This window comes from Curcuma longa, unplaced genomic scaffold (assembly GCF_044706935.1).
Source record: "Curcuma longa cultivar G26 ecotype Majalengka, Jawa Barat unplaced genomic scaffold, ITB_CL_G26_1.1 contig_17336, whole genome shotgun sequence".
Classification (NCBI taxonomy): Eukaryota; Viridiplantae; Streptophyta; class Magnoliopsida; order Zingiberales; family Zingiberaceae; genus Curcuma; species Curcuma longa.
Window position 1 is genome coordinate 77,431 of NW_027430570.1, and position 16,311 is coordinate 93,741.

General features: G+C 41.5%; 1 protein-coding gene and 1 pseudogene across 1 annotated transcript; one reads left to right on the top strand and one right to left on the bottom strand.

Annotated features, from left to right (window-relative positions):
• The first annotated feature begins 506 nt into the window (after window positions 1-506).
• LOC141816579 (2-isopropylmalate synthase A-like) lies at window positions 507-13,444 on the top strand. The gene is made up of 11 exons (XM_074704327.1): window positions 507-1,208; window positions 1,280-1,493; window positions 1,567-1,647; window positions 3,387-3,476; window positions 3,569-3,655; window positions 4,137-4,237; window positions 7,493-7,526; window positions 7,606-7,680; window positions 7,929-8,012; window positions 11,795-12,070; window positions 13,235-13,444. Exons 1-11 carry the CDS (start codon window positions 511-513, stop codon window positions 13,442-13,444), a joined length of 1,950 nt encoding a protein of 649 aa, XP_074560428.1. The 5' UTR covers window positions 507-510.
• Window positions 13,445-13,664: 220 nt separating this feature from the next.
• LOC141816580 (MACPF domain-containing protein At1g14780-like) lies at window positions 13,665-16,307 on the bottom strand (annotated as a pseudogene).
• Window positions 16,308-16,311: the final 4 nt, after the last annotated feature.

The window sequence follows — 16,311 nt, forward strand, 5'->3', positions numbered from 1 at the left end:
GGTTAATGCCCAGGTATGCTGTCCTGCAACTCCTCATGAAAGGGATTCATCAAGCCTGGCTTCACAGGGAATCAATTCTTGGTTTCGGAGAAGTTCTTAATTTTGTTAGGACGCAGAGGTATTGTTTAATTTTATTAGGATTTGAACTCTTGTCCTCTTCTATAATTTTACTATGTTATAACCAACTCAGTTATGTTCTAGAAATAAATGGTTTTCTTCTTCGATGCCTCTTTTCTGTATTTTATTCTGTTGAATTTACTCAATTTAGCAATGGAAGGACAAATGGGCTTGTGAGTTCTAAACACATTGTTTTATTTTACTCAATTTTTTTTTATTCACTATATTTTATTTATTTTAAGTGACTTCAGCCGCATGAAACGAACAATCGAGTGCTTAAAACGCCCATAAGAAAGACAAAGTAGCCGAACCGGATCCTCTTAAACCCTATTTTATAAGACACGACGCTCGCCGTCTTCCTCCGCTTCTAGCTCGCGCCTCCACCTCCCTCCCATGGCGTTCTCGCTCGCCATCTCTAGCGCCTGCTTCTCATCTACTAGCGTTCGCCGTCAAGATTTCGTTCTTCCCCGCTCCGGTCTCCTCCCTAATTCATGGCTTTCGTCTCTCTCCTCCCGCTCATTCGCCTTCCCCACCCGCTCCACAGTTCACAGACCGCCGATCTTAGCCGGAGGATCCCTCAAATGCTCCCTCCCTTCTCGCCCTGAGTACGTCCCCAATCGCATCTCCGACCCCAACTACGTCCGCATCTTCGACACCACCCTCCGCGACGGCGAGCAGTCTCCCGGCGCCACCATGACCAGCAACGAGAAGCTCGTTGTCGCCCGGCACCTATCCCGCCTCGGGGTCGACATCATCGAAGCCGGATTCCCTGCCTCCAGCCCCGACGACCTCGACGCCGTCCGTTCCATTGCCATCGAGGTAGGGAACCATCCCATTGGCGATGATGGGCATGTACCTGTGATCTGTGGGTTGGCAAGGTGCAATAAGAGAGATATTGATGCCGCGTGGGAGGCGGTTCGACATGCAAAGAAGCCGAGAGTGCACACCTTCATCGCCACGAGCGAGATTCATATGGAGCATAAGCTGAGGAAGACAAGGGAGGAAGTGGTGAGCATTGCTCGTGACATGGTGGCTTATGCCAAGAGTCTTGGGTGCCAGGATATTGAGTTTAGCCCTGAGGACGCCGGCAGGTTTCCTGCTCTCTTAACTTGAACTCGAATAATGGAAGTGTAATTCTGATTCTAGTGGCCATCTCTTTCAGATCTGATAGGGAATTTCTGTATCATGTTCTGGCGGAAGTAATTAAAGCTGGAGCAACGACACTGAACATCCCAGACACTGTTGGATATACTCTTCCATCTGAATTTGGACAGTTAATTGCTGACATAAAGGCAAATACCCCTGGTATTGAAAATGTGATTATATCTACTCACTGCCAGAATGACCTTGGACTTGCAACTGCGAACACATTAGCAGTAAGTATAGCATACAGTCCTGTGTTTTCTTATATCTTCTTTGTACACACTTATTTTGGCAATCCAATCTCAGGGCGCTTATGCAGGGGCAAGGCAACTAGAGGTCACTGTCAATGGTATTGGTGAAAGAGCTGGAAATGCTTCTTTGGAGGAGGTATGATTAATATATAAATGGCCTCATCACATGCAGTGAAAAAAAGGGGCACATGCTGTTCAAGTACTGAGGTTTCTTTTGATTTTTTCATTAACATCTTTCTTCCAGAAACAAAGATTCTTTTTACCACTGTCCTGCAAATGTTTTCATCTATGGATGATTAAAGTACCAAAATTTTGATTGTTCTGCTGGCTGTCATTAGTTGGTGCTAAGTCATGTTATGTGTCACACGGTTGCACAAATTATAGTCTGTGGCAGTGGTTGCAAAGGCTTGATGACATCATTGCATTAACTATATTTTAGAATATGTCATAGATATCATACTGTTCCACGGTTTAAAATGCTGATTAAACAGATATGTAGTATGCAGTGTTTTGTAGGCTGACAAGCATCATTAACAGAAGACGCAATCCTTTAATGCTTGTTTTAAATGCCATACTGTTATATGATTTTTGTATGCTTCTGGTTATCTTGGTTCCATATAGGTCTCCAAGCTAGCATCTCACATACAAGATCCTCCTTGTTTTGTCATCCTGCCATCTCACTATATTTTATACTAACAATGAGGGTTAATAAGCTTCAATGAGGGAGTTACTATGACCGTGTGCATAAGAATTTTGGTCAGTGGTTGGACCTAATAATGGCCATGGGTTTTCTCATTTGAGCTGGTTGTGAAAAATATGTAATAGCTTTACATAGATTGTTGCCGTGTGACCTGGTGGTCACGGGTTCAAGTCGCAGAAAAAGCCTCTTACAATGCAAGATAAGATTGTATACAATAAATTCTTCCTTAGGACCTTACATTGGCAGGAACTTCGTGCACTGAGTTATCCTTTTAGCTTTACACAAATTGATGGGTCACAATGAATGACAATGACAGGGGCAATTGTCAAAAGGCAGCCACGTCATATTTTAGTTTGAGAAGCACGAAGTTCTTCTCTTTTGCCTAAAACAAAGCACACATCCTTTGATAGAGCTTATACATGTAGGATATTTAAATGTGAATGCTAACATAAAGCTTATGAATCCATAGCCATTCAATTGATTTAATATCAAAATACCGCAGAAATTTATATATAAATAGATTAATGATCCATCGATAGCTTAAAACAGAGTAGAACTATGAATAGTGATAAATTAACTTTATTAAATAGTTTATCTACTAAACAAGATATGACTATGAATTATTACAAAGAAACCTGTTGATGTTCATTTGCATGTCATCTCCACAGGATCTGGAAAATTCAATATGTTTTGAGTTGGAATTGGTATCCATCATTCTTCCTATTTCTTGTCTCTTGCAAAAATATTTTACTAGCATTATATATTGCTAGCATAAACTCCCATACCAGCTACGTAGATATATAGTCCAAAGGTTAGACAAAAAGCATCATGATCATGTTTAGGTGTTGTCAATGTTTTCCTCATGGGTATGCTTATGCTTAAGATGGTAAGAAATTAGTCCCTTGAAATTCAGAGGTAGTTATGCAGCTATTTGTTCAATGTGTTCTTCAGTGACAAGAAGTGAACTAGAAGTTAAGATATATTTAAGATTTTTCTTCAAATAAATAAGAACCATCAACAATGTAAACTTGTTAATTGTTTTGATCCTTATTATCATGATGTTGAACAGTGTAAAGTGTTATCAAATACTTTCTGCAGGATTCAAATAACTAAGATTTTGTTTTGGCTTTTGATATCTTATAAATGCCTCTTCATCCTTTGTTTGCTTGTTGCAGGTTGTTATTGCCATGAAGTGTCGTCAGGAACTTCTTGGAGGTCTTTATACTGGAATTAACACAAAACACATTGTGATGGCAAGCAAGATGGTACTTTAAAAATTGATCACCAAATGTTTTCCCTTGTAGAGTTTATTTATTTATTGTTTTGCAATAAGCTTAAATTTAGATTAATGTTTCAGGTAGCTGAATATACAGGCTTGCATGTACAACCACACAAAGCTATTGTTGGCGCTAATGCTTTTGCTCATGAAAGTGGCATCCACCAGGTGCTTGTTAAGATATTGATGCTATGCTTGCAATTTTTTGTGCTATGTTAGGTTCTATGTAGTACTTTAACATATTATGCATATGTAGCATATGAGAACTTCTCCCAACAAGGTAGGACAGCATGTACAAAGACAAATACAAAAAAAGGTGGCAACACAAACAGTTACAAATAACTATTTGCACAAGATAAATCATTTGCTATTCACTAGCTATACACAAGAAATTGGAAGATCATTGAAATTTTAATACATGTGGGATAATTTGTCTCAAAGGAAGCAGCAGCAAATTTACCCAACAAGATGGTCCAATAAAATTAATGTTACTTGTTGGTTTCTAAATTGATTGTGTCAACAATAAAATCAAATTTTCTTGGTTTCGGATTAGGGAAATCTTATGGGTTTCGGACCACATCTGTGCTTGCATTCTTTTTGTGCTTATCTTTTGCACTTCGGCATTGATATCTGACCTAAGTTTTTGCAGGATGGGATGCTTAAACACAAGGGTACATATGAAATTATCTCTCCTGAAGACATTGGATTAGCTCGTGCAAATGAATCTGGCATTGTCCTCGGAAAGCTTAGGTATGGCTTAGGCCTTTTCATTCTATTCCAAGAGAGTTTGTGATGATAAGTGCTTCACTTCTTTCCTTTCAGTGAGACTATTATTACTTTTGAGAGTTTACTGCTCTTCCATGTTTCATCTTATTGAGGTTTGGGCCTAATAGATGATGTGGCCTTCTGAGTTGGATGGTTGAATATGCCTAATGTAGGTTTGCCAAGCTTGTTGGAGTTTGAGAGTCGAGTTGCCTAGGGGTTTTGGCTGAGGTGTGTTGTACAGTATCTTGAAGTGTAGGTTGTGGTACTTGAGGGTTATAGAAGAAGCTCATCCATGCTTCCTTTGTGCCTTTTATAGGGCCAAAGTGGCTACCATTCATATCTCAATCATATCCTATGACCTCCACACTAGGGAGAGGTGAGGAATGGTCTTCTGTCTTGTCTTCTGATGGAGAAAGAAAAGCATGTTTAACCTGGGATGGCTCTATCGACCTCTCTTGTAGATAGGGTTGTAAATGAATCGAACATTCGTGAACAAGCTTGGTGTTCGGCTTAGTAAGAGTTTGTTTATGTTCATTCAATACACATAAGATCAATTAAATAAACACAGTTGAACAACTCATTAAACAAAACAAATAAGCCTGAACACATATGTGTTTAGCTTGTTAACGTTCATGGACAACGTTCGTGAACAATGTCATGAACAATATTTTTGAATCATGTTCATCAATAAAACTCTTATCAACATGCTAAATAAACAAAGAAAAAATTTCAAAATAAACAAATTTAAAATGTAAAAGTTTCAAACAATCAAACAAGCTTGAATTGAGAACTTGATAACATCTACACGAACCAATCTCAAGCTCATAAAACAGCAATCAAGCCAAGCTTGAACAATCATTTCAATGGCTTGATTCATTTAAGTCCGGCTCGGCTCGACTTGATTATCTTATCAGACAAGTTTGAATACCATAAAGCTCGACTTGTTTACAACCCTACTTGTACGTGATATTGGTTTGTTCTCCTCCTCGTTGGCCATCAACGTTAGTGCAAAACAAGGACATCCAAATGGGGCATTTTATCAGGGATGACACATCCCTCTAGTTATGGGACACACGGTGTGTCCTAATTGGTGTTATCTGAGGTGAGCAGATACCACATATCAATTTTTTACCCTCACATTGGGGCCCATTAAGAAGTGTTTGATGTGAAGGTCTTGTGAATATATAGTTGTCCTTCGCAAGGGTATGCTCTTCTTCCCCTTTCCTAGCTTCATCCACAACTTATCATGACTATAAATAGGGCCCAACCACAAGCACTAGGGCTTGTGCTATCATGCTCCTTTAGTGTTGTGAGCCTTACTTATTGCTTTTTTTGTGCCAAATTGAGCTCTTATCTGATCAGTAAGGTTTTCCTCCTCTCAATCCTTGAAACCCCCATAAGCTTTAGTTTCAATTGTCGAATGGTCTCACTATGCTAGTTTCCCCTTGGTATAGGCAAAAGTGTTCCACCTCCAGTTTGAGGAGGCTCACGCCGAACCATCCATGATGATTGTTGGACAGATGAACGCGCTCTGCGAGAGGTATGAGGTGTCGAAGTGCTATGTTTGCTTGGTCCCCTTAAGCTATCATAGGTCTTAGTAGCTCCCGAATAGGATGATTACATTTTTTGTGGACTTTTTCATAGTTAGGTTATGCTTTCCATTCTCACCCTATTGGTGGGCTCTTTCGAACCCTTAGGCTCTTGGTTAGCTACTTTTCGTTGAACTCTTGATGAAATTTGACTACATTTCTAATTAAGGCTTATCGTGTTGAATTGGGAACATTGAGTGTGGTTGTTCATGGCGGCCTTTAAGATCAACTTTGGTAACAAGTTTAGTATACCACCTTCTTCATAAAAGGATGGAAGATGTAGCTTTTTGTGTCCATTACCTTGGGTAATATCAAATTGGTGGGATTTCTCTCTCCGGGCTACTGATGTACCCCACCTAGCCTTACCCTCTAGGAGCAAAAGGTGGTGAAAGAATTGCAGGCTCTTATGGCCAATTCTGAGATTCTTAAGGACTTAGCTGAGAGAAGCTCATAAAGTTAGGCTTTTAGGGTCCTATCAATGAGTTTTTTTGCCTTTCACGCTTAACTGTAGTGGTTGTTTGATTTTCATGCTTTTGTAGGGATGGACTTCACTATCTTCCTCAGAGATTCTTATGAAGAAGTGTCAATGCCTTCAACAACCCAAAGGTTAGGCTTGAGCATGCCTCCTTCTGAGGCAACCAAGGAGCAACTAGTCCACCTGTGGAGTTGTTGCGTTGACATGGCCGATCATCCAGAGCATGAGGTTCTTGCCACCAACATGATCGACACTCTTTGGGTCAACAAGACAGCCTCCAAAGCGGAATTAACACATCTGTCTCCAGCAGCTGAGCCTTTTCACTAGCTGGGGTCCCCTTCCTTTGGGCCTTGGGAGGCTTGCAACTGAAAGAGGCCTCTATTTGCGGGCTTATCCCCTTCTATCAAGGAGAAGGGGAAGAGGGCCATCAAACCTGCCCTCGATGCCCCCTTGGATGGATCTTCGGATGACTTGGGGAACAAGGACTGGTAGACGTCTTAAAGGTCCTAATTTACTTGTGTTGGTTGCATCGTCAAGTGACTATTGGCGACATGACGATTAGGTCCCCTCTCTGTTTGGAGAGAGGCTCATTAGGCGGATACCTCACATCACATTTATATTAATATATGCCTTTTCTATATCAACTTGACATCTTAAAACATTCTACAATTTTACACAAGCCATGATGTCATTTGAATTTCTTGTCCTACATCAATGTTCTTTTGGCACAGTATTCTTCTTTTAGTGCACAGCAGAATAAGCTAAACGTCTGGGAAGCAGTAAATAAGCATCTTCATTCTCTTAGTGTATGCATAGGCTGTAAACGAGTCCAACCAGCCACACATCTAAAAATTGTTTTCACTCTTGTTTTATTAAAATGCTTATTAAACTCATGCTTATTGAACTCAGGCTTCTACCTAGCTCAATTAGAGCCAAACTCATTCTCAAATCAGTATAGGAAGCAAATGTCTATAAACTCATTAAACATCTTGTAGATCAATTTAAATAAATAGATTTCAAATTAAAGATTTTTTTTGAATATTAGTGCACTAATGTTAGAATACTTATGACAAACTTGTTGAAAAATTTGAAATAATCTGCAGAATTGTGTCTGTAGTATGTCTATGTTGTAAAGGATATCATATTTCCAAAAAGACTGACACTTGATCTTTACAGTGGACGCCATGCTTTGAGGTCTAGATTGTTGGAGGTACATTTTCTTCATTAATTTGCTTTGTAACAACATTTACTATTTTGCATTGTAAGTTGTGATTTTTTTTTTTGTTCAGTTTGGGTATGAGATTGATGGGAAGGAACTTGATGATGTCTTCAAACGCTTTAAAGAAGTTGCTGAGAAGAAAAAGGTGAGAAACAATTAACTATTGTAACTTGGGAGAATCATAGTTTTTTTTCTCCTTTTTGCCCATTAATGACTTAAAAAACGTGATCCTATGCTCCACAACCAATGGTTTAGGAGAAAATGCAATCTTATAACACTGAACTCATCCTTCCTCTTTGTTTGTGATGCTTAATTTGTTCAAAGTGGTAATTACTTGGAATTGATCTCTAGGAAGGATTCGAAAATGCTAACTCATTTTTTGTATGAGAACAGCGCATATCTGACGAAGACTTGGAGGCACTAATCTCGGATGAAATATTTCAGCCTCCTGTTATTTGGTCTCTTGGAGAACTACAGGTATACTCGGACTGGTCTTTTCCCCCTAAGCAAGCTCTCCAAACATAAACTCTCTAGTAATGGTTTAATTTACATTATCAAAAATAACCAAAAATCTTATTTCAATTACAAGATATAAGGCCCTATTTATAGTTAGGAGTTTAGGGACCTATTCTAGGAAAAGTCTATAAAAAATAACAAATATTTATAACCAATACTCCCCCTCAAGTTGGAGCATAGATATTAATCATGCCCAACTTGTTACAAAGATAATCAACTCGGATCCCATTTAAAGCTTTTGTGAAGATGTCCCCCAATTGTTCTCCAGTTTTTACATATCCTGTAGTGATCAAGCCTTGTTGAATTTTCTCACGAACAAAATGACAATCAATTTCAATGTGCTTAGTCCGCTCATGGAACACGGGATTTGATGCAATGTGAATAGCAGCTTGATTATCACACCATAGTTTTGCTGGTATTGAAATTTTGAGTCCTACTTCAGTCAACAGTTGATATATCCACATTATTTCACATACAGACTGTGCCATAGCCCTGTATTCTGATTCTGCACTGGATCGTGACACAACCTTTTGCTTTTTACTCTTCCATGATACTAAATTTCCTCCAACAAAGATACAATAACCTGAAGTAGACCTCCTATCCATTTTAGAACCTGCCCAATCTGCATCTGAAAAACATTCAATACGAGTGTGCCCATGATTTTTATATACAATACCTCGTCCGGGTGCGCCCTTCAAGTAACACAAAATTTGCTCTAATGCTGCCCAATGATGAACCGTTGGAGATGACATATACTGACTAACAACACTAACCGAATATGCAATATCTGGACGAGTCAAGGTAAGATAATTCAACTTTCCAACCAACCTTCGATATCTCTCTGGATGTTCAAATAATTCTCCATCTGCTGTAAGATCCACGTTCTGAGTTATTGGAGTACTACAAGGTTTTGCCCCTAACTTTCCTGTCTCAGTTAATAAGTCGAGAACATATTTCCTCTGAGATAGAAATATACCATTTTTACTCCTCATTACTTCAACACCTAAGAAATACTTTAGCACCCCTAAATCTTTTGTATGAAACTGAGTGAGAATGAAAGATTTGAGAGATGAAATTCCCGTAGTATCACTACCAGTAATCACAATATCATCCACATACACAACTAACAGAATAATACCAGCTCCTGACTGCTTGTAGAACACAGAATGATCAGACTTGCTTTTCTTCATACCAAACTTTTCAACAACCTGACTAAATTTTCCAAACCAAGCACGAGGACTTTGTTTCAAACCATACAAAGTCTTTCGAAGACGACAAACTCGCCCCATCTCCCCCTGAGCAACGAAACCAGGAGGTTGCTCCATATACACCTCCTCTTGAAGATTACCATGAAGAAAAGCATTCTTGATATCAAGTTGATGTAAAGGCCAATGATGAGTAGCAGCAAGAGAAATAAATAACCGAACAGATGTCAACTTTGCAACAGGAGAAAAAGTATCAGAATAATCCACACCATATGTTTGAGCATAACCCTTAGCAACAAGACGAGCTTTTAGTCTGGCAACTGACCCATCTGGATTGACTTTAACATTAAATATCCATTTGCATCCAATAGCTTGTTTTCCTGGAGGTAGATCAACCAAGTCCCAAGTATCATTATCATCCAAGGCTTTCATTTCCTCTATCATTGCATCTCTCCAACCATGATGAGATAAGGCCTCACGGACAGTTTTAGGAATAGAAATAGAGTCAAGTGAAGCAATAAAAGAACAGGAAGAGGATGACAAGCCATTATTAGAAACAAACGAAGAGATAGGATAAGTACACTGGCGTTTACCTTTTCGTAATGCAATAGGAAGATCATCATTCGGAATTGGATCTGATGACGAAGTAGTAGGTGCAGGACATGAATCAGGAGGTCGACGCCTGGAGTATATTTCAATAATAGGAGGCTTGACAAGAGCCGGTTCTGAGACAGGTGTAGAGGATGTAACAGAATATACCAATAAATCATCATCTTCCTTTTGAGAAGTCGGGATATGTGAGGATGAGAAATAAGGTGTGTCTTCCATGAAAGTAACATCGATTGAAACAAGATATTTATTAATACTAGGACAATAACACCTATAACCCTTTTGAAGACGAGAATAACCAAGGAAAATACATTTCAAAGATTTGGGGTCTAATTTAGTGACTTGTGGACGGACATCCCGAACAAAACAAGTACTACCAAATATCCTAGGATTAATAGGAAACAATGACTTGTTAGGAAATAAAATTTTATAAGGAATCTCACCATGAAGAACAGAGGAGGGCATACGGTTAATGAGAAAACATGCAGTAGAAACCGCGTCTGCCCAAAAAGACTTGGGAACATTCATTTGAAATAAAAGAGCTCGTGCTGTTTCAAGAAGGTGTCTATTCTTACGTTCAGCCACACCATTCTGGGATGGAGTATCAACACAAGAGGTTTCATGAAGTATACCATTCTGACTCATATAAGATTGAAATAGACTGGATGTATATTCTTTGGCATTGTCACTTCGTAAAGTACGGATGGACATATTGAACTGAGTTTTAATTTCCGCACAAAAAGCACAAAATAGAGAAAATAACTCAGAACGATTTTTCATTAAATATAACCAAGTTACACGAGAATAATCATCCACAAAAGTGACAAAATACCTAAAACCAGGTTTAGACAGAATAGGACAAGGACCCCAAATATCAGAATGAACTAACTCAAAAGGACTAATGGCACGTTTATTTATCCTTGGACTTGAACTAAGACGGTGATGTTTTGCAAACTGACATGACTCACAATTTAATGAAGACACGCTATTATATTGTGGACAGAGTTTCTTGAGCAATGGAAGAGATGGATGTCCTAACCTACAATGAGCGTCAAAAGGAGAATTCACACCTGAACAAACGAGAGATCTTGGGACAGGTGAATCAAGAATGTAGAGACCTCCATTTTCATGTCCTTTACCAATAATCTTCTTCGTCAAAAGATCCTGAAATAAACAATGATCGGGAAAGAATGAGATGCAACAGTTAAGATTGCGAGTTAATTGACTAACAGAGAGCAAATTAAAGGATAAATTAGGTAAATGTAAGACAGAGGATAAGGAAAGTAAAGGAGTGGGATTGACAGTGCCAGACCCACGAACGCAAGATGAAGACCCATCAGCTAAGGTAACAATAGGAGTGTTGGATTTGTGCGTGAAAGTAGAAAAGAGATTAGAATTACCTGTCATATGATCCGTGGCACCAGAATCAATGACCCACTTAGAGGATGAGGAAACAAGGCATGTATTGTGGTTACCTGAATCAGCAATAGCAGTGATAGAGGAAGATGAAGACTTAAGTGATTCCTGATATTGAGAGAACTTGGCAAATTCTTCTGCAGAGACAAGCACCATATCCATCACGATAGAAAGAAGTCCAAAGATATGAACTCCAAAAGACCAAACTTGGTGCTGTTGTGAGACGAAGAACGACAATGTTCCAAATTTCAAGAAAATGTCTGTATCTAGGTTTCTGGACTTCTGAATATTGTGGAGCGGTGGGCGCCAATGACAGCAGCAAGTAGCAGCGAAATTGATTGCGCCTAAAAGTGGTTAGCTACAAATGTTGTGACAGAGGGCATCCTAAGAAAGCTTCCAGAGTTTCTTCTTTTAAAGGCAATGCACAGAGCAATAAGTCTTGATTGCTTTCTAGGATGCAGCAAGGGAAAGAGGAATTTCTGTCAGAATCTCATGATATCCAAAAACATCCAGTACCTTATGCACCTGAAGGGGAAGAATGTCGCCTTAGGGAGGGGCTTCTTCTCAGCGCGCGATGAAACAACTAGCGATTCCAGCAGCTGCAGAACCTCCAGCTCTGGTACTTATGATATCGCTGTTGAGGACAAAGAAAGGTTCACCAGAACCATCTTACTAGCTTGTCTCTTGCTCACGCTAGGGAAGCTCGACCGAGTGATGAAACAGAGGAACTTCTTCCTCGCGAGCTCAGTCCTGCTTGCTGTTGCCGTGATGGCGTCCTTCGTTTCAGCCGTTTTCTCCCTGTGTGCGAGCGCCGCCGACCGTGTGGGAGACGAAGGATGAAACCCTAGCTTTAGCGCTGCTTTCCTCTGGCCGATCGCGTGCGTCACGGCTTCGCCGGACGACTGCTACGTACGCGCACTTCCTGTGGACGCCGACGAGGAGGAGGGCGTCGCCTTTCTCTGGCTCTTCTGTCGCCTAAGCCGGAAGCGGCCTGCCGCTCTCGATGGGAGTAGTCAGCCGCGAGCGGGAGAGAGCGCGATTGGGAAATCGCGATCGGAATAGTCAGCCGCGAGCGGGAGAGAGCGCGATTGGGAAATCGCGATCGGAAGAGAGAGAGAGAGAGGGGGCGTGAGGAAAAGAAAAATCGGCGTCTAAAATCTAACCTAACTTGTATCGCTCTGATACCATATTATCAAAAATAACTCAATTATCTTATTTCATTAAGAGATACAAGCCCCTCTTTATATAGGGGTTTTATGGACCTAGTCTAGGAGATTTATTCTAATAAATATAACTAACATAACAGATATTTAGAACCAATAGTAACATAAAACGGAAAGTAAGTCATGAACCAACTCAAACTTATTTCTTTAACTTGTCAATACTCAGCATTGAGCTGCAGCTTTCTCTAAAAGTGAGAGTAGTCTAGATCACTGGTTTATGACTATAAACTTCTAATTAACCTCTTTGTTTTATTCAGTGATGGATTAGGACTTGCTCCCAAGCATGGGACTGTTTCAGGTAGTTTTGAAATCTAAGATAAAAGACATGCCCATAATTGACTTTGATGGGCATTCTGTTAGATATGTTTATGACCTGGGTTCTGAAAACAGTGGTATCTTAGCTCATTTTTTATAGTTGATTTTGTGGGAGGTGGTATTTGATGTAAGGAGCAAGCAAACTCCATTTAGAATGACGATGTAAAATAAATCAAGCGTACTTATTATTTCATAGTTATTGAATATTTTTTAAAAAAACGTACGAGCGTGAGGAAACCTTCTATTGGTATTGCAGATTGTAGGCTTGTTCTTTTCTAGTTGGGTATGTTGTGTTGCACCAACCGTATGCTCGATCTCTATTTAAGTCGATGCTATTTTTTTCCCCCTAAGTTTTCCTTATCCTGAACATCCTCAGTTACTCTCGGTATATTTAGGATGTATTTTGCCTCTACAGGTGCCTGCGGTTCTGAAGGAGTATGCTTTAACTGCAGTAACTGAAGGCATAGATGCAATTGCAACCACACGAGTGGTTATAAGCGGAGATGGTAGTCATACAGCAACACATGCCTTAACAGGACAGGCTATGCATCGAACTTTCAGTGGAAGCGTAGCTGCCATGCGACAACTACTTGACGTCCGTGATTTACAACCATGTCAGGATTAGGGGGAGTAATGTGAGTAAATAATCCAGACATAAGAAGTTCCCACGTCGTTATCTTTATCTTGATAATTTTTTTACCCAGTTTTACCTATTTTTATGGATCTAGCGTTAGCCTTTCCTATTCTTATGGCTTACATGGCGTTATTTGTGTGGCTTAAGTGATGTCAGAGCTTATCATGTTTGGTGTATAAATACAGCGCCAAAGTATGTAGAAACCAATTCACTACAATAAATCTTTTCTCCTTTCGTTGGTTTTTATTCCTTGGTGTCTTTTCTCGTTTTTTTTCCTGTTTGTGCTGCCGGTGTGATTTGTAGATTCTGAGCCAACACTTACAGCATTCATGGAAAATTTTAGGAAGAAAGAAGAAAGGGCAACCTCGCCCTTCACTTGAACGAAGCGAGAAGCGAGAAGCGAGAACTTAACGTGTAGCTTAATCTTCCCTTTCTCCGCGTCCAACTTTGCACCGGTCACTAGCCAATGCCCGGGACTATGCTCCAGGCCCCTGGCATAGTTGCGTAGTGTCCACGAACTTGAGCAACTTTTGGGCCGCCACCGGCACCGGCGGACCCCTCGGGAAAATGGCGGAGTCCACCACCACTTCTCGTTCCCGCTGCGGCCCTTTCTCCTTCTCGATGCCGCCGGAATTAAGTGCGGCACTCATCGCCGAGAAAAAGTTTGATTTTTGAGAAAGCCCCGACGGGCCTCGCCGCCATTGCGACCGGCACACGACGCAGCCACGCACCTCGGTGTACAGAAGCCTGAGGTGAAGCACGTTATAGGACTCCTTCCCTTTCACGTGGAGTTGAGCTCCGGTGACGATGAACGAGGTTCCGCCGCCGCTGGTCGTCCAGAGAGGGTCGTACTTCACCGGGATTGTGCAGACGCGCGTGAACTTCTTTGATTGCACCGGCTCCAAGTACGCTTCTGCGGCAGCGGCCACAATCGTATCGGACGACCGCCAGAAGATGGCAGAACCGGGCTGGACTCCGATGAACGTAGGAGTCAGAGAGAGGTGCTCCAGGTGGATGGCCAGCCTGAACATGTTCCAATCGAAATGTAATTTCCGTTCATAAGATCATGCTCTGTTTTCTCACGTAGAAATTGTTTCAGGAATTCACCAACCTATCATTTTTCTTGCCTTCGAGGTGCAGTCTCATTCCCGTAACTGGTAACTTTCTCACGATAACCTGTTTATTTTACGGCATCAATGACCATCATGCATTCATATGGTTCGAAAGATCGATAGTGTGGATGCATACCTTAGTGGTGTTGACATAGAGTAGGACCCATAAGGTTGAAGGTAAGGGAAGGGTTAGGAATAGACATGTTGGACATGGGGCCAAGAGGTAGTCGTTGTAGTCGAAACCCAAAAACTGCTCTGGCACTGGAAGTCCAAAAAGTAACTCAAATCTGATAGAGGAGGTTTATCTGAAACAGTTGCAGGGATTAGATCTCTCTCACTAGTGAATTACAAAAGGTTTTGGCTTATATTGTTCGGTATTTACATCGAAGGTAGAGGTTGATGGCATGTGATAGGAAACCGCAGCCAGGGAGCCCTTCAGCAGGGAGGTGATGGGGACGAAGGTGAAATTGATGACGTCGGGCGTCGCCGGCACAGTGGGGAGCCACTCGCCGTGGCTGCTTGCTGAAGCATCGCCTCCTCTCTTACAGCACATTACTGTCACACCCTGATCGAAGCAATCATTGCAACAGGACGTACGGCGGCATTTAATCATACAACTCGCACTCGCAATCTAGCTAACAAACTCACATCTTTGCTTGAAACGCGAGGAACGCCCTCGAGAAACTTGGCCGGCTGATCAAACACATTGAAAGCCTCCGGTACCTGTTAATAATTAAACATTGTTCATGCGCATTCGGGCGAATTACAGACAGAGATGCAGACCTTGATCCTATGCTCTTTCGATTTCCAATGGAGCGGTGGGAGAACGCATGCGCCGGTGAACAGCTGGTCCCCGAGATTATCAAGGTGTAGCTTAAGCTCCGACGGAGAGAGAGTGGAGGAGCTGATCCTGCTTCACGTAGATCACATCCTGCCCTCCCACACTCAACCCTGTTATTACGTGCGTCCCAAATTCTTCAATGAACCTGCACACGGAAGGCGTGCTGGATTTAATTCATGCAGTGGTTGCAGCTCATATTCGAGGAAATTCGAGAACTATGTGTTTGACAAAGTGTCGAGCAGATGGAGAATTTTGCAACTCGATGACAAAATCAACACCTTGCGATTGCAGCGGGGTCCCAAGTCGAAGGGACAGCTGGACGACCCATTGGTGAGCGTGAGAGGTTGGCGTTCGATCCGGAGGTCGAAGAGGGTGACGAAGTAGCCGTCAATGGCGAGGAACCTGGTGCTCGACGCATCCTGCGCCCATGTGCTCCCTTCGAAGCCGAACGCGTAATTGAAGAGGCCGCAGGGGATTTTCCCTGCCATCGAGCTCCTGTGGTTGAACAACTCCGACATCTGCAACTTTATCAAGTTTAGGATTATGCTTCACCTCCCCAATCAACAATTCAACCATGCATTCATTCATAATCCTTGTTCTTGCTGTTAAAGCAAGCAGTATATTGATCTCTTCTGCAAGACAAATTAAAGAATAGTGAGTAATGTAATCAAATTACCTGAGTGAACTCGAGCACGTCCGACTGGAATCGGATGCGATCGCCCTTATCGCAGTTTATGTCCGCCGGCACGTCCTTGCAGGAGCCGAAGCCCGGCACCGCCAGCTCTCGCTTGTCTTCCTCGTTCAACGCTACGAGCCTCAACTTTCCCCGGCAGTACTCCGGCCGGAAGTCGCAGGTGACGTCGAAGCCCATCCCCAGCCACCCCACAGCTCTCTCCACAACTCCG